Source organism: Macaca fascicularis, chromosome 4 (genome assembly GCF_037993035.2).
Source record: "Macaca fascicularis isolate 582-1 chromosome 4, T2T-MFA8v1.1".
In the NCBI taxonomy this organism is placed as follows: Eukaryota; Metazoa; Chordata; class Mammalia; order Primates; family Cercopithecidae; genus Macaca; species Macaca fascicularis.
Window position 1 is genome coordinate 10348733 of NC_088378.1, and position 23468 is coordinate 10372200.

The window sequence follows — 23468 nt, forward strand, 5'->3', positions numbered from 1 at the left end:
TCCTCTCTCCTCAAATTCTTACCACTCCCTTTATCCTCTCTGACTCACCTCATGGCCCAGTTCATTAAAGGGGACAGAAGATGGAGGTAAGTTGAGAAACCAGCAGTGAACACACGTTTTATTTTTAATGTGAAATGTCTCTTAGGGGGCTTATGTTGGTGTGCTTTAGAAAGTACTTTGGGAAAAAAAATAGACTCTACTAATATATAATGCTTCCAACGTGTATTTACTTCCACTTAAAATATTATTTTAGCAGTTCCTCTTGGATAAGGCACCTTGGGAATGATGTTGTCAGAAATTCTATATCCACATAATTTTCTTTTCCTGTTGTTGTGGTTTTGACTTGGGTGGTGTTGGTATAGCTCTTGCCCAACTTTCCCCTGGTAGTTGTTGGATGCACTCAATTCTACAAATGTGATTTTGTAAATCAGTTGCCCTCGTAGTAGCCTCCTGGCTGTACATTCTTCCCTACCTCCATAATCCATCAGCATCGTGAAAGCACAGAGGGATGTTGAGCAGAGCTCTGTGCTGGAGCCACCACACTCTGTAGCCTGTAAGAGAGGAACAAAGAGGAATGAATGCGTTGCTCAGGTATAGACAGGGACGGGTGCATAGACACTTCTGCTGTGGCACGGCCCTTCATGTCCAGGGTAGGCATGAAGCAATGCACTATTCCAGATTGTACACAGGAATCTGCACTGCACTCTTAGAGGGATTTTTGCTCTAAAGACAACTGATTCAAAATAAGGCGCTTTCTACCTGAAAGAATGGCATGAACTGAGAAAAGATATATATAGAGAGAGTTCTGTGTACTACGATCAGGTTGCACATATTCTGAGATTTGTGTATTCTTATTTAGTTCAATTCATTATTTATTGACCACTTACTGTGTACAATATTATATTAGATTCTTTTAGGATTACAGTTGACCCTTGATCAACTTGGGGGCTTGGCACCCTGACCATACACAGTAGAAAATCCAGGTGTAACTCTGACTCCCCCAAACTTAACTACTAATAGCCTGTTGTTGGCCAGCAACAGTTAATAACATGTATTTGTATGTTATATGTATGACATGCTGTATTGTTACAATAAAGTAAGCTAGGGAAAAGGGAACACTTGTAAGAAAATCATAAAGAAGAGAAAATACATCTACAGTACTGTTCTGTATTTATCCGTACAGTAAGTTTACACTGTCTGTTTGCAAGATGAATCATCTGTCTGAAATGGAAGCAACCCCAGCTGCAGACCTCAGTCTCTGTTACGTATCAAGCAGATGAAGTTTTTCTTGTAATGTCAAATGTCATGACTTTTCTCTGCTTCTTGGGAGCACTGCCAGCATCACTAGTGCCACTTCATATGGATCCCACGGTGTTATTCAAGGTTTACAGTACAGCACGAAACAGGAAGAAAAATACATGCGAACAGGGAGAGGGCACTTTTTACTGTGATACACAATTCACTGGGGATGAACTGCTCATGCTGGGATGTTGAGCATCACAGCACGTTTTAAGTGGATACTCACAACACCTGAGCTCGTTGTAACAGCAACAGGAGGAGGCTACAAAATTATTACAATAGTGTGGTATGCATTACGGTTAAATGTATGCAGTTACAATTTAATACCACATCTGTATGTCTGTGTACACTTCTCTCAACTGAGAATAGCACCATATACGATCTGTGAGTGTTTGTGTACATAAGTTTTACTAAATTTTAACTTTTGCAATAGTTTTGTATATATTTTATGGTAGTAAATAATAAAATAGACTAGGTATCTACATATATTTTATGCATTCAGGACATACTTAACTTTTTCTACTTTATTTTGGTATTTCTAGCTACATGGTTTGTCTTTGAGTTTTTTTCAAATTGTTGCAAAAATTCCAAAACATTTTCTAACACATTTATTGAAAAAAATCTGTGTGTAACAGTTCAGACATGTGTTGTTCAATGATCAACTATATGTCTAAAAAGTACAAATCAGTCTCTAACCTTCCCCAGCCTCTGTATGCTAAAGGAACTACAGGAAACTTTCAAACGCAAGATGTGTGGAGATTCTGCTGCTGCACTTGTAGCAGGCTAAGAACATTCAAATAGGCTGGCTGCGGTGGCTCACGACTGTGATCCCAGCACTTTGGGAGGCCAAGGTGGGTGGATCATGGGGTCAGGAGTTCGAGACCAGCCTGGCCAGCATGGTGAAACCCCATCTGTACTTAAAATACAAAAAATTAGCTGGTCATGGTGGCGTGCTCCTGTAGTCTCAGATACTGGGGAGGCTGAGGTAGGAGAATTGCTTGAACCCAGCAGGCGGAGGTTGCAGTGAGCCGAGGTCGTGCCATTGCAATCCAGCCTGGGCGAGACAGCAAGACTGTGTCTCAAAAAAAGAGAAAAGAACATTCAAATAAGATTGGAGACAAATTGAATTTCCTTAGCTCTGCCCTGCATAAGGCCTGCAATCAAGATCCACTCAGGTCCTCTTATGAAAGAATAGACGTCTCTTACAGCATTAAAATGGTAAATTCCTTGCAAGTATTTACAAAGAAAGTTATAAACACCAGGAAACGTCAACCTCATCAGGAGGTGAGGTAGAGTTCACCCTTCTGTTTCACCTTAAGTGGAAACTGCAGCCAAGTCACAACTTCCTAGGTGATGCATGTCCGTGCAAGCTGGACTGCATTGCTGGCCTGACATTTGCACCTGCCAGCTCCTCGCCACCTGTACTTTCCACCTTCCTCCAGCCCAGGCTCTGCTGCCTGGGAACTGCCATTCTAGGACAACTCATTTCATCAAAATGAACATCTCTGCATAGCCCCAAGAGGACAGTATCATTTCCAAATGGAAATAGCAAGAACTTAATCTACTAAGGACTCATGTAAAGCATCCCTCTGTCATGGTAAGGGTCCTCAGAAAGTTTATCTGTGGCCTCCACGCCAATGTGCAGATTGTTTTTACTGCTATTTTAGTGTATTAGGGCATATCAGTGAGGAGACTTGTACTAATTAACCTGGAGGTGGCTCTTCTTTCTTTAGTTGCCCTTTTCCACATGTTAGCCTTTGTTCATCCCCAGGACCATGCAATGAGATGCTTATCAGCCCTCATGTCCCGTAAAGAGATAGCAGGCTATCTCTCAGTTAGCACAGTGGTTAAAATGTAATCCACTAGGGGACATTTTCTCTCTTTTCTTTTCTTTTCTTTTCTCTTCTCTTCTTTTCTTTCTTTTCCTTTCCTTTCTTTTCTTTTCTTTTTTGAAACAGAGGCTGGTTCTGTCACCCAGGCTGGAGTACAGTGGTGCAAACACAGCTCACTGTAGCCTTAACCTCCTGGATTCAAGCGATCCTCCCACTTGAGACTCCAGAGTAGCTGGGACCACAGGCGCATGCCACCATGCCCAGCTATTTTTTTTTTTTTTGTATATTCTGTAGAGACGGGGTTTTGCCATGTTACCCAGGCTGGTCTTGAACTCCTGGGCTCATGGGATCCTCCTATCTCAGTCTCCAGAAGTGCTGGGATTACAAATATTAGGCACTTGCCTGGCACTAGGGGACACTTTCTAAGTGAGATCTAACTCATTCGGGGCTCAGTGAGGTGATTTTTAAAAATTGAATTGTGCTTGAAAAAATCTAGGTATCTATTCATCTTTGAAAAAATTAATTTCCATTGGCCATCTCCTCATTATTAATAAGCATGGCCGTGTTACATGCTTAAGACAAATATTAGCAGAGAAGAAGACAGTCAGTCCCGGATAACTTAGTAGCTGGCATTAAGGCAGCACCAGGACTCCCCAGAGGACAGTGGAGGGTCATTCTGCCCTGAGGTCCAGACTCACCATGGATAAAACAGAGATGCACCTAATCATCCTTCCCATCTCTCACATTCATTGTTCTCTAAGCTCATACAGAAAAAAAAAATCTTATCTCACAGTATGTCAGGGAGATAAGTCATGTAGAAAAACATTAAAATCTTTTCAGGAAAGCAAATGAGCGCACAAAAAAAGCTGGTGAAATCTGAGCAAGGTCTGCTGACTAGTTTCTGATATTGTGCCAATGGCAACTTTCTGGTTGTAATCATGAACTATAGTTATGTAAGATACTGCCTGAGGGAGGTGGGGCCATAGGCACAAGAACCTCTCAGTACTATATCTATAACTCATTGTGTTTATACTTATTTCAAAACAAAAATTATATGTATATATTTATGTATACATGTATATGTTTGCATATACATGTGCCTATATTTGGAGACATGTGTCTATTTTAGGAGAACCTAGGATGATGTAACTGCTTTCATACTAGTTAAGAGAATTCCCAAAGTTCAGGGAAAGTCTAAAGTTATAGAGTGTAACTTTATAACTCAGGGTGTAGAACTTGGATTCTGGCTGATTCTCATGAGCTCCTAGGATGAGTGGGTGGGACAGAGAGGCTTCACTACCACCACGTTCCCTCCCTGACTGGAGACCAGATAGTTAAGGACTGATGGGTGCTAGACAGCAGCAGCCCCCTATGTGGGTCCAGAACCTAGAGGCTGGAGTAATTCATGCCTGCTCCTGCCTCCCAGGTATTCAAGGGAAACCCACCATCTCCACACACCAGCAAAACACCAGCAAAACAGAGGCCCCAAGTAATGACTTCTCCTTTCTCATCTCATCCTGCCACCTGACCAGCTCCTGGGTTCCTCAATCCAAAGTTGGGGAAGAGAGAAGGGAATGTCAGTGGAAACCACTTTTGCTATAGACACTTATCCTTCAGATGTTCTTTCAGTGGGTACAGTGTTTAGTGCTGTGCTAGGTGCCGGGGAATCAAGAGTAAATAAGAGGCCATCTTTGCCCTCAAGGAGTCTTCGGTCTAATGGAGTTGGGGCAATGCAGGTCTGTAAACTGGAATTGTAAAAGTGAAGTGGCCCAGGTCCCATTTGTTGTAGTGGTGCACAGAGAGACAGTCTTGAGAGGTGAGGAGACACTTCCCAGAGGAAGTGACATCCAAGTTGAGACTTAGAAGACAGCTGGAAGGCCGGGCACGGTGGCTCAAGCCTGTAATCCCAGCACTTTGTTAGGCCAAGACGGGCAGATCACTAGGTCAGGAGATCGAGACCATCCTGGCTAACACAGTGAAACCCCGTCTCTACTAAAAAATACAAAAAAAAAAAAAAAAACTAGCCGGGCGTGGTGATGGGTGTCTGTAGTCCCAGCTACTCCGGAGCCTGAGGCAGGAGAATGGTGTAAACCTGGGAGGCGGAGCTTGCAGTGAGCTGAGATCCGGCCACTGCACTCCAGCCTGGGCGACAGAGCCAGACTCTATCTCAAAAGAAGACAGCTGGAAGGATGAGAAAGGAGAAGAATTCTGTGGAGTCCTAATTAGGCAAAAGGAATCAGGCTGGTGGCACTGAGAGAAAAAGAAAGAGAAAGCAAATAAGCTATAAGTTTGCCTTTCTTCATGGTCCAGGACCATAGCCCTCCTGTACAAATAACTCACAATCTTCCTGTGCCCAGCTAACACCAGGCCCTCAGCTGATAGAAAGATGCAGGTCAGTCCACTGCAACCTTGGCATTATCAATACTTTACAAAGCCCTCTTCAGCACGCAACACAAGCAACATCCTATAAAACCCCCAGCAAGCCTTTGTCTCTTGGCAGTCAGTTCCTCTCTTGCTGGCCTGCCCATTGCTCCCTTGCAACATATTTTTATGCTTTCTTTAATAAATCTGCCTTTCTTTATCTACAACTGTCTTGGTAAATTCTTACTGCTCATCAGATACTGGCCTCAGATAGTTGCTTCACCTGCTACACATTATTTAAGCAGAAGAAATATATGTGCAGGATCCCAGAGGCAAGAGGAGCAGGCAGATGAGAGGAATTTGGCTAACATGGGGAAATGGTCCAATTGTGCAGGCTTCTCACTCTGTTTCAAGAAGTTTAGACTTCAGCCAAAGAAAGGCAGGGAGCACTGTTACTGAAGGCTTTTAAAATCCAAGGGTGGCTTGATCTCTCTGATTGCAGCATAGTGAGGAGGTCATAGGAGGTGAGAGATAAGAGGGAGTGAAAGAAGGCAGTGGAGAAAGAGAAGAAAGAATGGATTAGGGGGATGTTGAGAAAGTAGAATTGACATGATTTTGTGACTGATTGAATGTGGGGAATGAAATCAAGTATGCTGCCTGAATTTCTGGCTTTCTAGTGGATAGTGGTATCATTCATTAAGAAGGAACACATAGGAGGGAATAAGATGAAATTGCCTGGGGACAATGTTATGTTTAGGAACTTGAGAAAACCCAAGTGGAAATTTCCAGAAGGGAGTTGGATATTCTGGTCTAGAACAGGAGTTCACAAACTATAGCCCATGAAGCAACCCTATTTTTATAAGTCAAGTTTTATTGGAACATGGCCACACCCATTATTTTACTATTGTCTGTGGCTATATTTGCACTACCTTAGCAGAGTTGAGCAGATGGGACAGAGACAGTACAATGACCAGCAAGCCAATAAAATATTTGTTATTGTCGCTTTACAGAAAAAGTTTGCCAATTCCTGGTGTACAGCCTAGGAAAGAGGTCTGAGCTGGAGATGTGGAATTAGCAGTTGTCAGCACATAGGTGGGATTGAAGCAATGGGGGTGGACAAGCGTGCTCAGAGAGAGAAAAAGAAGGCTTGGGGTAAAGCCCTCAACAACACAAGGACCCAGAAGAAGAGAATTCTCTAGAGATGACTGAGAACAATTAGCCAGAGGGGAGAATTGACGGTGTGAGTCCAGAGAAACCAGTGAAAGTGAAAATTGTAAAAAGATGGGAGTGGTCATGGGTACCAAAGACTTGTGAGAAATCAAGTGAGATGTATCCTGTGTGTGCCAGAAGGTGAGAGCAAATGAGCCCAACATAACCTGAATAATACCAATCTCAATGGCCCAGGCTCCCAGCAGTCTACTCTGGCTACTGCTACCACTAAATATAGTAAAACTCAGTAAAATAGCAATTTTAATTAAATAAATTCCTGACCTATCTCTGTAATACTCCCTTCCCAACATTTTTGCCTGCGTACTCTTTGATTGCCTCTTCAATAATGTTGTAATATCATATTCTATGAGAGAAGAGAATAATAAACTATTTTGGCTCTAGTATTTTATTGTTGATAGATTTAAATTTTTCTTCTGGCTTCATAGCTCATGATTGATAATGGAAGATAAGTTTTCAGGATTCTTGGCACACTTAGGAAAACCTTTATCAAACTATTTTTATGTATGAGCGGTAAGATTTGGAATAATTCCCAGATGGGATGAGCTAGACTCTTTTCTAGCTTTGTACATTTCTATTTTTCTTATTCAACTTTTATTTTAAGTTCAGGGATAAAAGTGCAGGGTTGTTACATAGGTCAACATGTGTCCTGGGGGTTTCTTGTGCAGATTATTTCATCACCCAGGTATTAAGCCTAGTACTCATTAGTTATTTTTCCTGAGGCTCTCTCTCTTCCCATCCTCCAACCTCTGATAGGCCCCAGTGTGTGTTGTTCCCCTCGATGCGTCCATGTGTTCTCATCATTTAGCTCCCACTTATAAGTGAGAACATGCGCTATTTGGTTTTCTGTTCCTGTGTTAGTCTGCTAAGAATAATGGCCTCCAGCTCTATCCATGTTCCTGCAAATGCACATGTCATATGACACAATCGTGATGTAATCTATGGTCTTGCATATTTACGTTACACCACCAGGTAAGTCGGCACAAGGGAGGTTAAGACTATTCTAAAATCTGTTTTACACAGGGACAGCTAGCAATAACATACATAGAAATGACTCCATACCACATAAATAAATCCCAAGGAACCCAAACTCAATGACTCAACTCAATTTTTCTTTTACTGGATCCTCAAAATGCCCACATTCTCTCCACCACTACCCAACATGAGGGCAGAAAGAGATCAGAATTTTAGCCAATTACAGCTAAAATGTCTGCTTCTGCAAACTTGACAAAAGCAAATGACCAAATGGATACATTGCCAGGGCCCCTCCAGAGCCTCAGAAGAGGCCTGTTGAAGTGGTCTTTTGCTATGGGATAAATCAACCGAAAACATAGTGGCTTAAAATAAGGTGAATTATTTTATTTCTGAATTCTGAGGGTCTGCTGGGCTTGGTCTCTTACGAGGTCAGTGGTGGTTAGGGCTGAAACCATCTCAAAGCCTTCCTCACTCACATCCCATGGGTGATCTCAGCTGTTGCTGGAACCTCATCTGGGACTATCGGCCAAAACACTCAGAACTTCTCCATGTGTCTGGGCTTCCTAGAAGCATGCAACTAACTTCCAAGAGAATCAGGCAGAAGTTATTTCTCCTTTACAGTCTAGCCTGGAAATACTCCAGCATCATCTGCATGAGAGTCACAAGTCTCCCCAGATTCTAGGGAAGGACATATAGACCCGACCTTTCCATGGGAGGACTATCGGCCTCACAATGTAAGAAGAGTACATGTGGTTGGAGTCTTGTGGCTGCCATCTTGGAAAATACAATCTGCCATGGGACTCATGCAATGAAGGAACCCTGAGCCTGAATGTTATTAGCTTCCCTGTGCATCCGTCTCTATTTATGCATGTTCCATAATTCATCTCCTTCCAGAGCTTGCCAAAAGTGTCTCTCTATAATCCTTCTCTCTCCCACGTTGACACAGGTCAAATCCTTGAACTCTGTTGCCCAAATAGCTTCAAGCACATCTGCTTCCACTGAAGGTTGAGCCAGAGGTTAGTCTCCTCCCCCTCCACTAGTGGTGGCACGAACCCCCAATATCACTGTGTCTTTGTTAGGTAAAGGGACTTGTATATTTATGGCAGGTGGTACCTGGGGAATAAGCTCTGGCTGCCATTGCACGCAGAAAGTTAGGTTTCTGCTATTTCAGAGGATAGCCCCCCCTTGTGTTCAGTCAGAGGTGTAAACACATACAGTTTTATGGGAATCAAAAGTGTTGCAATCTTTAATTGCCATAAACATGCAATCCTTCTTCCACAAAGCATGCTGAAGGATGTGCTTTTTGGTGCTGTGGTGGCAGGGTTAAAATGGATTTTTGGCATTCGTCCCACTTTCTATCTCAAACAAATAGTCCCTCCAACCTGACATCATGGTGTTGGGGGAGACCTCTGAGTGCTTGGCACAGCCAGCCATGTGGTATGGAGCCACTTCTGTGGCTTACCACCATTTGACAGTAACCTCATGGGAGACCCCCAGGGAGAGAACTGCTTGGTCAAGCCCAGCCAACCTCCTTTTTCCCTTAATGGAACATTCTCTCAGGAAGCCTGGCTGTTTCTAACAAATTGATCTTGGCCCAGAGCCATCCCAATTTGTACAAGATTTTATATCCCTGCACCTCAGTAGTCATTAGAGTGCTGGCATCTCAGTATTTTTCTTCCAGGCAGACTGCTCTGGCCCACCAGGTGAATAAAGGTTGTGTTTAGATGGTTAGGAAGCTCCTCCCAAGTTTTAAACAGTGTCCAAGCCCCAACTGTAAATCAACTGGGGAGACACGCCAACCCTAATCACCAGCACTGTCAGAGCTCCAGTCCCCACTCTACCAAGATGTCCTTTTAGAAAGATAAAGACTAAAAATGCTCACTGAGTTTGGTGATGAGAGTCAGTAGAGGGGTGGGAAGACAAATCATGCCATATGTCTCAGCCCGTTTGTGCTGCTGTAACAAAGAGTCACAGTCCTTTATGGATTACCCAGATGACAGCCTGGGTAACCCATATAGGACAGAAATGTATCATCTCACAGTTCTGAAGGCTTCAAAGCCCCCGATCAAGGTGCCAATTATTACAGTGTCCTCACGTGGCAGAAGGCGGAGGGTAAGAGGATGAACATTGTGTCTTCACACAGCAGGACAGTGAAAGAGCCTGAACTCACTCCCACAAGCTCCCTTTAAAACAGCATTAATTGGCCTAAATTCCCAAAAGTCCCCGTCTCCGAACACTATGGGGGATTAAGTTTGCAACATGTTGGGCTGAGGGCAGCAGCTCATACCTGTAATCCCAGCACTTTGGGAGGCCAAAGCAGTGGATCCCTTGAGCTCAGGAATTTGAGACCAGTGCAGGCGACATGGAGAAACCCTGTCTCTACCAAAAATAAAAAATTAGCCAAGTGTGGTAGCACACACCTGTAGTCCCAGCTATTTAGGAGGCTGAAGTGGGAGGATCACCTGAGACCAGGAGGTCGAGGCTGCAGTGAGTTGAGATTGCACCACTGCACTCCAGCCTGGACGACAGAGTGAGACCTGGTCTCAAAAACAAAAAAAACCACAAAAAAACAAAAACCAGTTTGTAAGAGGTGAATTTTGAGGGACACATTCAGACCACAGCATCACCGCTGAAGAGTCAGTGGGAAACAAAATGGAAACAGCATATTAGGATGACTCTGAAGAAATGTGTCTGCGATGAAGCCAAAAGAGAAGGAGTCGGAGGTCCAGGGAGTGCAGACGGCATTTCAGTGCTCACAGGAGAGCGTCCATAGATGGCGAGAAGAGAGAAGGGGTTACAAAGCGTGAGTTCCTGAGGAGAGTGGGGCTGTCACTCGAGGAAAGGTGGTCCCTGCGGGGAAAGGACAAAGGAGTTGGGCGGCGACAGGGGGTCCGCTGTCCTCACTGCAGGAAACGGAAGGAGGTTCCCTCAGGGCTCTTTGCCTCCCGGAAGTACAAGGCGCCTCCATCTTCAGAGCATGAAGGGTGCGGGGTGGGGCAGGAGACCTGAGGGAGTCGAGGTTTTGCACCCGATGAGGAGACGCACAGAGGGAACGGGTAGGAACACAGGACCCCTGCAGCCTCAGGAGGATCAGCTGCGGCCTGGTTTGCTCGTGTTGTCATTCGTGGTGGGCACCTTGTCCTCGGGGCCGGCCAGTTACTCGGCTTCCAGGCCCCTCATCCTGCCGGAAGCATCCCCAGCTTGGGGATGTTGGAGGGGCCCTGGCCCCACCTGGCTGGGGGTGGGGTGTGTGAGCTGCCCTGGGCTGAATCTGGGTACCGGGAGGAAAGGGGATTTAGAGGAGAGAGGGACGGTGAGCTTGTTTTTGTGTGGCTGGCTGGAGTGTCAGTGACAAACGACTGTATTTGAAATATTAAATTTCCTTCTCTCACCAAGAATTCATCGTACCTGCCTGGCCCCTGAAGCTGACTGAGTTTGCAATCCCTGATGTGATGGGCTGAACGTTTGTGTCCCCCCAAAATTCATATGCTGAAGCCCTGACTCACGATGTGCTAGTATTTGGAAGCAGGACCTTTGGAGGTGATGAGGGTTAGATCAAGTCATGAGGGTGTGGTTCCCATGATGGGATTAGTGCCCATATAGGAAGAGGAACACACCAATCTACACACACACACACACACACACACACACACACACACACACACACACCGTTCCTTTCCCTCCTCGAGCAAGCTGAGGAGATGCCATGTAAGGGTGCAGCCAGAAGTGGCGCTATCTAAAAGCAAGGAAAGAGATTTCATCAGAGACTGCATCTGCTAACACCTTGATCTTGGACATCCAGCCTCCAAAACCGCGAGAAATAAATGTCTGTGTCTAACCCCCAACCCTACCACCCTGCCTCCTGTGTGTGGTATTTTGTGATGGCAGCCCCAGCTGACTAAGGCACCTGGTTAAACCGGCATAAGCAGGTGAGGAGTACTGGGGGAGGGGTGAGAGAGGAAACCAGACTGGGCCAGATGACTGGGGAGACTGTCTTGCTAAATATTGTGCATTTTAACCCAAAGACCATGGCAAGCCGCTGAAGGCAAGGTGTGCCACAAATTTGGGGAGCCCTAAGCGCCTTTGAAAAGAAAAGAATGTCATTTGTGGAGAAAAGAAGGTCCCCCTTTTCAAAGGTGGTTCCCTGAATTTTTAAAAGCCCTCTTCTGAATCCCTTAAGAGTGGCCAGAGAAGAAAGAATCCACTGAGTTGACATTCCAGTTCAGTAAGTTGTAGGGACATTGTTTTGAAATAATCTGTAGGCAAGGGAGCACCAACTCATAACTCACCTCAAACCTGCAGGGTTCCTTAGCCCAGTTCTTAGTCCAAAACCCTTCCCTGTCTGGCCAGCAGTGATGGATTATTGCAAATGTTGTTCAGTTTCATTTGATCTACTTTGCAAAACCAAGTTCCAATATACAAATAACTGTGGGAGCTAAGGTCGCTGCATTTGGTCCCTCTGAGCAACCTTTCCACCTATCAGGCCACAGTCAATAGTAATAACCATTGAACATCCTTGAGGCAATTATTTCAATATTACTTTGCATCAATGACTGCACAAGAATTGCTCCAAGTGGAAGGACTGATGTTGGCAACCAGGCTTCCATCAGGGGCTGCAGATAGCCCTTGATCTTCACGTGGGAAGTTGCCTCTGAGTTCAGACACTCTGGCAATCCCTAGCTATCAACCTTCCGATAAGCAAGTAAGTGGAAAGGTGAAATTAGACAAATACATTATTACCTTAGAGTACAATTAAGCATTGGTGGCTAGTCTAAACATACCCTTTTTATGATTTTTATTTTACTACTAGCTATGATTTATTGTAGCCTTGTCCATCTGTGCCAGGCACAAACAGCACTATGACTTACCTATACCATGCTCCAATCACCAGAGTTCTTCTCTGTTATTATTACCATTTTATAGATCAGGACATTGAAACTTATTTGCCTAAGGTTATGCCAACAGAAATTGGCAGAGCCAGATTCTAACCCAAATATCTGGGTCTCAATTGATTACTTTTAACCACTGCACTGCCATTTACTGCTGGGAGGAGGAATAATAATAATAATAATATCTTGATTGATATTATTTGATTGATTAATGCCTAAAGTGTCTAAGCACCATACTAAGCTCTTTTTTATTTTTAAGTTCTTTTTTAAATGTTTCATTTCATTTATAATTGACACATAGCATTTGTACATATTTATGGGGTACTGTTGATGTTTCAATTCATGGATACATGGTATAATGATCAATTAGGGTAATCAGCATATCCATCACCTTAAACATTTATCCTTTCTCTGTGGTGAGAAGATTTAAAATCCTCTCTTCTAGTTATTCAAATATACAATACATTATTATTAGCTGTAGTCACCCTAGTGTGTAATAGAACAACCAGAACTTTTTATTTCTAACTGGAACTTTGGACCCATTGACCAACGTCTCTCCACTGTCCTCTCCCCAACTACCCTTCTCAGCTTCTGATAATCATTATTCTACTTTCTAATTCTATGAGATCAAGTTTTTTTAAAAAAAGTTTTAATTGACAAATAATTGTACATATTCATGGTGTACATAGAGATTTTCAATACTGATCAAATCAGGGTAATTAACATATCCGTCATCTCAAACGTTTATCATTTTTTATACATTTGTGTTGGGAACATTCAACATCCCCCTTTTAGGTATTTGAAACTATTCACTATATTATTGTTGGTATCCTACGGTGGTATAGAACACTAGGACATATTCCTCCTATCAAGCTGTAATTTTCTAGCCTTTAACAACTCTCTTCCTATCCCTCCCTGCCCTGGATCCTTCTCAGCCTCTAGTATCTTCTGTCCTACTTTTTACTTCCTGTGTTCAACTTGTTTTAGCTGCCATATATGAGTGAGAACATGCAGTGCTAAACTTTCTGTTCCTGGCTTATTTAACATAATGTCCTCTAACTTCACCCATGTTACTGTGAATGACAAGATTCCATTATTTTTTATGGCTGAATAGTATTCCATGATATGTGTGTACCACATTTTCTTTATCCATTCATTGGTGGTCAGACAACTAGGTTGATTCCATGTCTTGATTATTGTGAACAGAGCTGCAATGAACCTGGGGCTTCAGATGACTCTTTGATATAATGATTTACATTCTGTTGGATAAATGCCCAGTAGTGAGATTGCTGGATCATATGGTACTTCTATTTGTAGTTTTTTAAGGAACCTCCATACTGTTCTCCAGAGTGATTGCGCTAGTTTAAATTCCTGCTGTGTAGGAAATTTCCCTTTTTTTCTGCATCCTCACGAGCATGCTATTTTTTTGTCTTTTTGATAACAGCCATCCTTACTGGGGTGATATAGTAGCTCATTGTGGTTTAGGTTTGCATTTCTCTGAGGATTAGTGATGTTGAGCACATTTTCATTCATTTACTGGACATTTGTATGTCTTCTTTGAGACATGTCTACTCAGGTCATTTGCCCATATTTTAATTGGGTTGGTTTTTTGCTGTTGAGATGTTTGACTTCTTTGTATATTCTGGATACTAGTCCCCTGTCCCATGAGTAGTTTTCACATATACGAGGCACCAAAGTAGGTCTTTTACACAGGTTATTTGATTTACTCCTCACTCGGACTCTATGAGGGAGGTGCTATTACTAACACTCTCATCTTACTGAGAGTTCAGCAGAGGTTCATAGCTTCCCCAAAGTCACACAGCTTCTGTGGCAGATGGAGCAGGGTTGGATGCCAGAGCCAGGCCCTCCAGCCCTACGCCTCACTGCTGCAGGAGCCTGCTCATCTGCAGTCGCTGCCACAGGCATCAATGGTAGTACCCAGAATAAGCATTTATCGAGCACCTACTGTATTCACAGAACTCTGATCAGTCTGAAAGTCCAAGCAATGAAACAAACAAAGCCAAGGAATGGTAGAAATCGCAGAGTTCAAACCAGAGTCTAGGACCTGAAGTGCACTGCATGGGCCAGGTTAAACTGAATGAAACATTCCTATTTTGATCCCTTTCATTATTTGTTGTCCATACCCATAAATACCTTTATCAGTTTAGATGTGAAGTCAAAAACAAATAGGCAAGGAATCAGCTCTTGCAACATTCTCTTCTCCTGAAAAAGGTTCTTTGAAAGTCCTGTTTTGCAGAGACTCAGTCCTTTTGCATGATGGGTAAATCGTAGGAGACCTCTGCTAGGTCCTTATGTTACATACCTAATGTGGAATGGTTGCTTCATCCAAAAGCCTGGAGTTTTCAGAGACACTGTCCTCAAACTTCCCCCATTGGACAATACCAGCGCCTGCAGGCAACAGCTCTGACGCACTTAAGACTTAAATACAACCCACAGAAGTGCTGGCTTGGCTGGGAAAACCTATTGCTAAGCAGAAGAGCAACATTGTTTTTTCTTTTTTTTTCTTTTCTGGAATTTGTAAACAGCATTTATTCTCAGCCTTGCCTTTGAAATGTTCCAGTTGGAACATTGCTGGGCAGCGTGCAAACAGGAGCGAACGTCAGCCGGGGCGGCAGGGGGCAGCAGACCCCACACTTTGTCCATGCCTCAGGTGGGAGGGAGTGTCCGGCTCCAGAAACCTGCCCAAGCGACTTCAGCCAGCAGACGGTTCATGTCCTGAGGCTGCAAAATACGAGGTGGTAGTAGTGGGGGGCGTGAGGCTGAGAGTGGGGAGAGCAACACAGGGGCGCCAGGGTGGGAGCCGCAGCAGGCCCGTGACCGCCCGGAGGACACTGATGCTTCTGGAGCGCGCGCGAGGGTCCAAGGCGGGGCCGGACCGAGGCCGCCTGCGCTCCGCGGAGGCGCGGTCTGAGGGACACGAGGCGGTGGCAAGGGACAGCAGGCGGAGGCGCGGTCTGAGGGACACGAGGCGGTGGCAAGGGACAGCAGGCGGGGGCGCGGTCACCGGGCGCGGGAACGGGCGGAGACATGGAGGGGGCGCGGGTGGGCGGACTCCCTCCCGCAGGGCTGGGGTGGTCAGGCCAAGGCCGCTGGGAAAGGTAGGACGCTCGCCCCTGCGCTGCCAGCTGGGCTTTTCTCCTTCCTCGCCTGCCCTGTGTTCCAGGGCGCGACCCCGCTCTGTCCAGACGCTGGCTCCCGGACTGACCCTCAGGTAGGTGGGTCGGAGCCCCTGAGAGAAGTGGGGTTTGAGGGAGGGCATTTCCGTTTCCAACAGCAGGCACGGGGAGCCCGGATGCCCCAGCTCCTGGACCCTGGATTAGAAACTGGCAGGAGTAGGAGATGTTTTGTAGGAGGCTGCCCTCTGCTTTTCTCTGTTCTAACATCTGCTGGACTCAGGGAGTCTTAGCACCTGTATTTTTGACCAGAAAAAAATTGGAACAGCAGAAAAGCCAATGTGATGGGTTACGCCTTCTTAACGTGCCTCATTCAACGTTGTAAGTTCCTTCCACAGACTGATCTTTTTCGTGCAATTGATGTGATCCTATGTCAGCTATACAAAACAATTTTTGTTTACTGAATTTAGTTTAAAAGGCAAGAAGTTGCTTTCCACAGGGCACATTGATCCCCGGTGGAAAGGGATGCGTATGCCCTGAAACATGGAGAGCCACATGCGCTGCTTGGTTTTGTGTAGAAGTAACATGAGATGATCTTTTCACTGATTTTCAGAATTGTGGAGAATTCCCTTAGGAAAATAAGTATGTGTATCAATGGATGACTAATATGGGCATTTACTTTAACTGATTTCACTGAAGCAGTGCTCCTAATATTTTGAGACACAGTTTTTATTTGGTTCCTTTTTACCACATGATCAATTAGCTTCTTACTTCATAAGTTATAGTGGGGGAAGGTACTTCCTATTTTCTCTTTAAATTTTATGTCCCTTATTTAAAGAAGCAGTAGGCCTGGTGCAGTGGCTCACTCCTGTAATCCCAGCACTTTGGGAGGCCAAGATGGGCAGATCGCCTGAGGCAGGAGAATCGCTTGAATCCGGGAGATGAAGGTTGCAGTGAGCCAAGATTGTGCCATTGCACTCCAGCCTGGGCGACAAGAGTGAGACTTCATCTCAGAGAAAAAAAAAAAAAAAAAAAAAATTAGTCCTCAAGTCTCTGGCTAAATACAAAGCTGTGTATGCACAGGGAGAGGTTCCACAAAGAAAGAAGAATAAGGAACAGCTACTGGGGAAAGAACAACTGCAGGGGAACAGTGAGCTCAATGGAGATGCCAGAGCTCACATAGTACTTTCAGACTCTTTTCAGTGTATATTTTATGCTGAGATTTTTTAAATGAAATACTTTGTGTGGACAGGGAAAATTGGTACCAAAGGGAAACTTTAACAGTGAGGAAGAAACTTTCTATAAAGAGGACAGGGGACAATATACACAAAAGTCTGTGCTAAGTGTAAAATGAGCATATTCATCCTTAAAGCACATCAGAATTGAATACGAGTATTTATCCATTTCATTCATTGAATGAATTATTCATTCACTGAATCAATGAAATAAACACAGCTCTTTGAGGATTTGAGACTACATTCACCCTTTATTCATAGTCACCTGCGGTTTTGCTTTTCTCTGCATTTCTTTGCTGTTAGATGACTGCTGCATTGTTGAGTTGTATTTTGAGTGGATATTTTTGTTTGGTAATAGTGAAAATTTTAAATTGTAAAAAATGTATATTTATCCTTTCTCTCCCTTCTAAATATGTGTCACTGTAAAACATCATTCCCATGTGACAGTGTGTGCTGTAGACTGTTTAAAAATTGGGCAGCCAATTAGCAATGAAAAACAAGTGGTCCACCTTCAATATTTGCTTGTGGTTTATTTACATGCTCTTGGCACCAGTCCTAGACTCACATGTGCCCCAGAATAACATTCAGACTCTCAGCTGGTCTTGTGTTACACGTCCATGGCCCGATTCACTCCATGGTATACAGCACTCTGCTCCGTGTCCCCTGGGCTGGGCTCAAGTCAAGCAGTCAGTGACAGACTTCATTCCCAATAACAGAACCAGTTTGCATGACTCCCCATACATGTTGCAGCTTTGAAAACATTCATCTCAATGTTCACACTTTCATTTAGTATCAAGTATTTTACTGGGTTCTTACAACCATGGTGTAGTAACATTCACTGAGGAGGAAATGGAGGATCCAAGGATGGAGCAAGTTGCTCTGGGCACACAAATGCATTTGCAGTTTTACAGCCTCTTGGTGGCGTCTCAGTCAGACATTCTGTGTACTGATCAATGCCCTATTCAATTAATGGAAAAGGATGCACTCTGCGTGAGATTCCAGTTGTGCACAGAATATACATGAGAAGTGTGCCTTTGTCATCTCTACTTTCAAAGGTGAAGGCCACCAGCAATTTCTTGTATGCAACTGATGCCTTTCAAATGAAATCTTATATCTGTGTAGTCCGTAGGCAACCACAGGCAAATGTGAGAGTGAAACGCTATGTTCTACGTTGTTCTGTGTCAGTGAAGCAAGGCAGTGCCAGCTCAGAGGGCTCTGGGGCCTCAAAGAAGGGATGCCTGGTTGTGGGTGTTGCAACTTCCAGCAGGGCAGTCAAACCTAACTGCTGATGCTTTTCTTTCAGTTCTGCCATCATCGCTGACAAAGTCATCCCAGTTTGTCTGCCATCCCCAAATTATGTGGTCGCCAACCAGACTGAATGTTATGTCACTGGCTGGGGAGAAACCCAAGGTGAGATAAATTCCATTGCACACATAACGAATTGGTTTTGACCTACAGTCCATGTGACAAAATGATCATTTTGGAGAAAGCTGTGCAAATTCCTGTCCGTGAATGTGGTCCACCCACTCCTGATTTTGTCTGGGCACCTGTCTATTTCTGCATAATAGGTCTTCAAGTCACATGGTCAAGGGGTGGAAGACTGTTTCTTTGAGTCTCTCTCTTTTTTTTTCAGAACCTTTTTTTTTTTCCTTTTTTAATTATTATTTTAACTTTTTTTTTTTTTAAGTTCAGGGTTACATGTACAGGTTTTTTGCATAAGTAAAGTTGTGTCTCAGGGGTTAGTTGTACAGATTATTTTATAACCTAGGTACTAAGCCTAGTACCCAATACTTAGTATTTCCTGCTCCTCTCCCTCCTCCCACTCTTTTCCCTCAAGTAGGCCCCAGTGTCTGTTGCTCCCCTTTTTGTGTCCATGAGTTCTCATCATTTAGCTCCCACTTATAAGTGTGAACATGCAGTATTTAGTTTTCTGTTCCTGTGTTACTTTTCTAAGGATAATGGTCTCCAGCTCCATTCATGTTCCTGTGAAAGATATTATCTCATTCTTTTTTATGGCTACATAGTATTTTGTGGTGTATATGTACCACATTTTCTTTATCCAGTTTGTCATTGATAGGCATACAGGTGATTCCAAGTCTTTGCTATTATGATTAGTGCTGCAATGAACATTCACATTCATGTGACTTTATGATAGAGTAATTTATATTCCTCTGGGTATATACCCAGTAATAGGATTGCTGGGTTGAATGTTAGGTCTGTTTTTAGCTCTTTGAGGTATCACTGGACTGCTTTCTACAATGGTTGAACTAATTTACAGTCTCACCAACAGTGTATAAGTGTTCCCTTTTCTCTACAACCATTCTGGCTGGCATGAGATGGTTTCTCGTTGTGGTTTTGATTTGCATTTCTCTAACTATCAGTGATATTGAGCATTTTTTCATATGCTTGTTGGCTGCCTGTATGTTTTCTTTAGAAAAGTGTTTGTTCATGTCTCTTGTCTACTTTTTAATGGAGTTGGTTTATTTCTTGTAAATTTGTTTAAGTTTTTTATAGATGCTTGCTGGATATTAGACCTTGATTTTTGTCAGCTTTGTCAAAGATCAGATGGTTGTAGGTTTGGCCTTATTTCTGTGCTCTCTATTTTGTCCCATTGGTTTATGTGTCTGTTTTTTTTAAATTTTTTAAAAATTATTTTTATTTTTTATCAGTACCATGCTGTTTTTGTTACTATGGCCCTGATGTATAGTTTGAAGACAGGTAATGTGATGCCTCTACCTTTCTTCTTTTTGTTAAGATTGCCTTGGCTATTCTGGCCCCTTTTTCATTCTATATAAATTTTAAAATAGTTTTTTAATAGTGCTGTGAAGAATGTCATTGGCAGTTGGATAGGAATAGCAATGAATCTGTAAATTACTTTGGGCAATATGGCCATTTTGATTATATTGATTCTTCCAATCCATCAACATGGGATGTTTTCCATTCCCTTGTTTCTTTGAGCAGTGTTTTGTAATTCTCATTTAGAGATAATTCTCATGTAGAGATCTATCACCACCCTGGTTGGCTGTATTCTTAGGTATTTTATTTTTTGTGGCAATTGTGAATGGGATTGTGTTCCTGATTTGGCCCTCACCTTGGCTGTTGGTGTATAGGGATGCCAGTGATTTTTGTATTTTGATTTTGTATCCTGAAACTTTGCTGAAGTAGATTATCAGAGAAGGAGCTTTTGGGCTGAGACTTTGGGGTTTTCTAGATATAGAATCATGTCATCTGCAAACAGGGATAGTTTGATTTTCTCTTTTCCTGTGTGGATGCTCTTTATTTCCTTCCCTTGATTGATTGGTCTGACCAGGACTTCCAATACTATGTTGAACAGGACTGGTGAGAGAGGGCATCCTTACCTTGTGCCGGTTTTCAAGGGGAATGCTTCCAGCTTTTGCCCATTTGGTATATTGTTGGCTGTGGGCTTGTCATAGATGTCTCTTATCATTTTGAGACATATTCCTTCAATACCTAGTTTATTGAGAGTTTTCAACATGAAGGGTGGTACATTTTATCAAAAGCCTTTTCTGCATCTATTAAGATAATAATGTGGGTTTTGTCTTTAGTCACATTTATGTGATGAATCACATTTTTTGATTTACATATGTTGAACCAATCTTGCATCCCAGGGATGAAGCCTATTTGATCATGATGGATTAGCTTTTTGATGTGCTGCTCGATTAGGTTTGCAAGTATTTTGTTGAGGATTTTTGCATCAATGTTCATCAAGGATATTGACCTGAAGTTTTTATTGTTGTTGTGTCTCTGCCAGGTTTTGGTATCGGGATGATGCTAGCCTCATAGAATAAAATGGGAAGCAGTCCCTCCTCCTCAATTTTTTTTTTTTGACGTTTCAGTAGGAATGGTACTAGCTCTTCTTTGCATATCTGGTAGAATTCAGTTGTGAATCTATCCAGTCCTGGCCTTTTGTTTCTTAGTAGGCTATTCATTACTGATTCAATTTTGGAGCTCATTATTGGTCTGTTTAAGGAATCAATTTCTTCCTGGTTCAGTCTTGGGAGAGTGTATGTGTCCAGTAATTTATCCATCTCTTCTAGGTTTTCTAGTTTGTGTGCATAGAGCTGTCTTTAGTAGTTTCTGATGGTTATTTTTATTTTTGTAGGGTCAGTGCTAACATCCCCCTTGTCATTCATAATTGAGTTAATTTGAGTCTTCTCTCTCTTTTCTTCTTTGTTAGCCAGGTAGCAGCCTATTTGTCTTATTAATGTTTTTAAAAAACCAACTCCTGGATTTGCTGATCTTTTGAATGTTTTTTCATGTCTTGCTTTCTTCAGTTCAACTCTGATTTTGGTTTTCCTTGCCTGCTGCTAGTTTTGGGGTTGATTTGGTCTTGTTTCTCTAGTTCTTCAAGTTGTGATGTTAGGTTCTTACTTTGGGATCTTTCTTTTTGATGTGAGTGTTTAGTGCTATGAATTTCCCTCTTAACACTACCTTAGCTGTGTCCCAGAGATTCCAGTGTGTTATTTCTTAATTCTCTTTAGTTTCAAAGAACTTCTTGATTTCTGCCTTGATTTTATTATTTACCCCAAAGTCATTCAGGAGCATGTTGTTTAATTCCCATGTAATTGTATGGTTTTGAGTAATTTTCTTAGTCTTGGCTTCTATTTTTATTGAGCTGTGATCTGAGGATATTTTTGGTATAATTTTGGTTCTTTTGCATTTGCTGAGGATTGTTTTATGTCCAATTATGTGGTTGATTTTTAGAGAATGTGCTATATGATTATGATAATAATATATACTCTACTGTTGATAGAGAGTTCTGTGGAGGTCTATCAGATCCATTTGGTCCAATGTTGAGCTCAGGTCCAGAATATCTTTGTACATTTTCTGCCTTGATGATCTGGCTAATACAGTCAGTGGACTGCTGAAGTCTCCCACTATTATTGTGTGGACATCTAAGTCTCTTTGTAGGTCTCTAAGAACTTTCTTTATGAAGCTGGGTGCTCCTGTGTTGGGTGCATATATATTTAGGATAGTTGGTCTTCTTGTTGAATTGAACCCTTTACCATTATGTAATTTTTTTGTCTTTTTTGGTCTTTGTTGGTTTAAAGTCTGTTTTGTCTGAAATTAGGATTGCAACCCCTGCTTTTTTTCTGATTTCCATTTGCTTGCCCTTTATTTTGAGCCTTTGGGTGTCAGTACATGTGAGATGGGTCTCTTGAAGACAGCATATAATTAATTGGGTCTTGCTTTTTTATCGAGCTTGCCACTCTGTGCCTCTTAAGTTGGGCATTTAGCCCATTTACATTCAAGGCTAGTATTGGTATGTGTGAATTTGATGCTCTCATTGTGTTTTTATGCTGGCTTGTTTGTGTGGTGGCTTTGTGGTGTCAGTGGTTTGTGAATTTAAGTGTATTTTTGTACTGGCTAGTAGCCGTCTTTCCTTTCTATAGGTAGTGCTCTTTTCCAGATCTCTTGTAAGGCAGGTCTGGTGGTAACGAACTCCCTCAACATTTGCTTATCTAAAAGGGATCTTATTTTTCTGTTGCTTAGGAAGCTTAGTCTGGTTAGATATGAAATTCTTGGCTGAATATATATATTTTTAAAAATGTTGAATATAGGCCCACAATCTCTTCTGGCTTGTAGAGGTTCAGCTGAGAGGTATGTTGTTGGGTTGATGGGGTTCCCTTTGTAGATGACCTGCCCTTTCTCTCTAGTTGCCTTTAACATTCTGTCTTTCATTTTGACCTTGGAAAAGCTGATGATTATGTGTCTTGGGATGATCTTCTTGTGTAGAATCTGGCAGGGATTCTCTGTATTTTCTGAATTTGACTTTTGGCCTCTCGAGCAAGATTGGGGAAGTTTTCATGGATGGTATCCTAAATTGTTTTCCAAATTGTTAGCTTTCTCCCCATCCCTTTCAGAGATGCCAATGATTTGTAGATTTGGCCTTTTTCATAATCCCATATTTCTTGTAGGTTTTTTTCATTCCTTTTCATTCTTTTTTCTTCATTTTTGTCAACTGTCTGATTTCAGAGAGCTAGTCTTCCATTTCTGAGATCCTTTCCTTAGCTTGGTCTGTTCTGCTATTAATACTTGGATTGCATTGTGAAATTCTTATAGTTTGTTTCTCAGCTCTGTCAGATCTATTAGGTCTTTTTTTTTTTTTACCAGCTAGTTAATCTTTCAGCTTCTATATTATTTTATTATGATTTTTAATTTCCTTGGATTGGATTTTGCCATTGTGCTAAATCTTGATGATCTTCATTTGTGTCCATAGTCTGAATTATATTTCTGTCATTTCAGTTAGCTCAGTTTTGTTAAGAACCCTTGTTGGAGAACTGGTGCAGTTGTTTGGAGGACATATGACCTTCTGGTCATTTGATTTATTGGAGTTCTTGCCTTGGTTCCTTCTCATGTCTCTGTGTGGGTGTTTCTTTAACTGCAGTGTAGATTGAGTACAGCAAATAGACTTCTTCTTTGGAGGTTTTCACAGGGCCAAGGCCTTGTACAGGGTCTTTATTTGTAGCCGACTTCTTGTTTTTGGTTTAATAG

The 23468-nt window shown here is 42.6% G+C and overlaps 1 protein-coding gene across 7 annotated transcripts in view; it reads left to right on the plus strand.

The window, feature by feature from the left end:
• LPA (lipoprotein(a)) overlaps window positions 1-23468 on the plus strand; it is a 260670-nt gene that overhangs the window by 66807 nt on the left and 170395 nt on the right. For 6 of the 7 annotated variants that reach the window (XR_012433296.1, XR_012433297.1, XM_065543182.2 and 3 more), the window contains exons 1-2: window positions 15428-15815; window positions 18256-18362. Coding sequence is in view for 4 of the 7 variants with exons in the window: in XM_065543182.2 (XP_065399254.1) it covers window positions 15439-15815; window positions 18256-18362 (484 nt within the window). In the remaining 3 variants the exon portion in view is untranslated. Of the gene's footprint in view, window positions 1-15427; window positions 15816-18255; window positions 18363-23468 lie in introns of those variants that run through there. The other variant, XM_074036788.1, reaches the window with a different exon arrangement.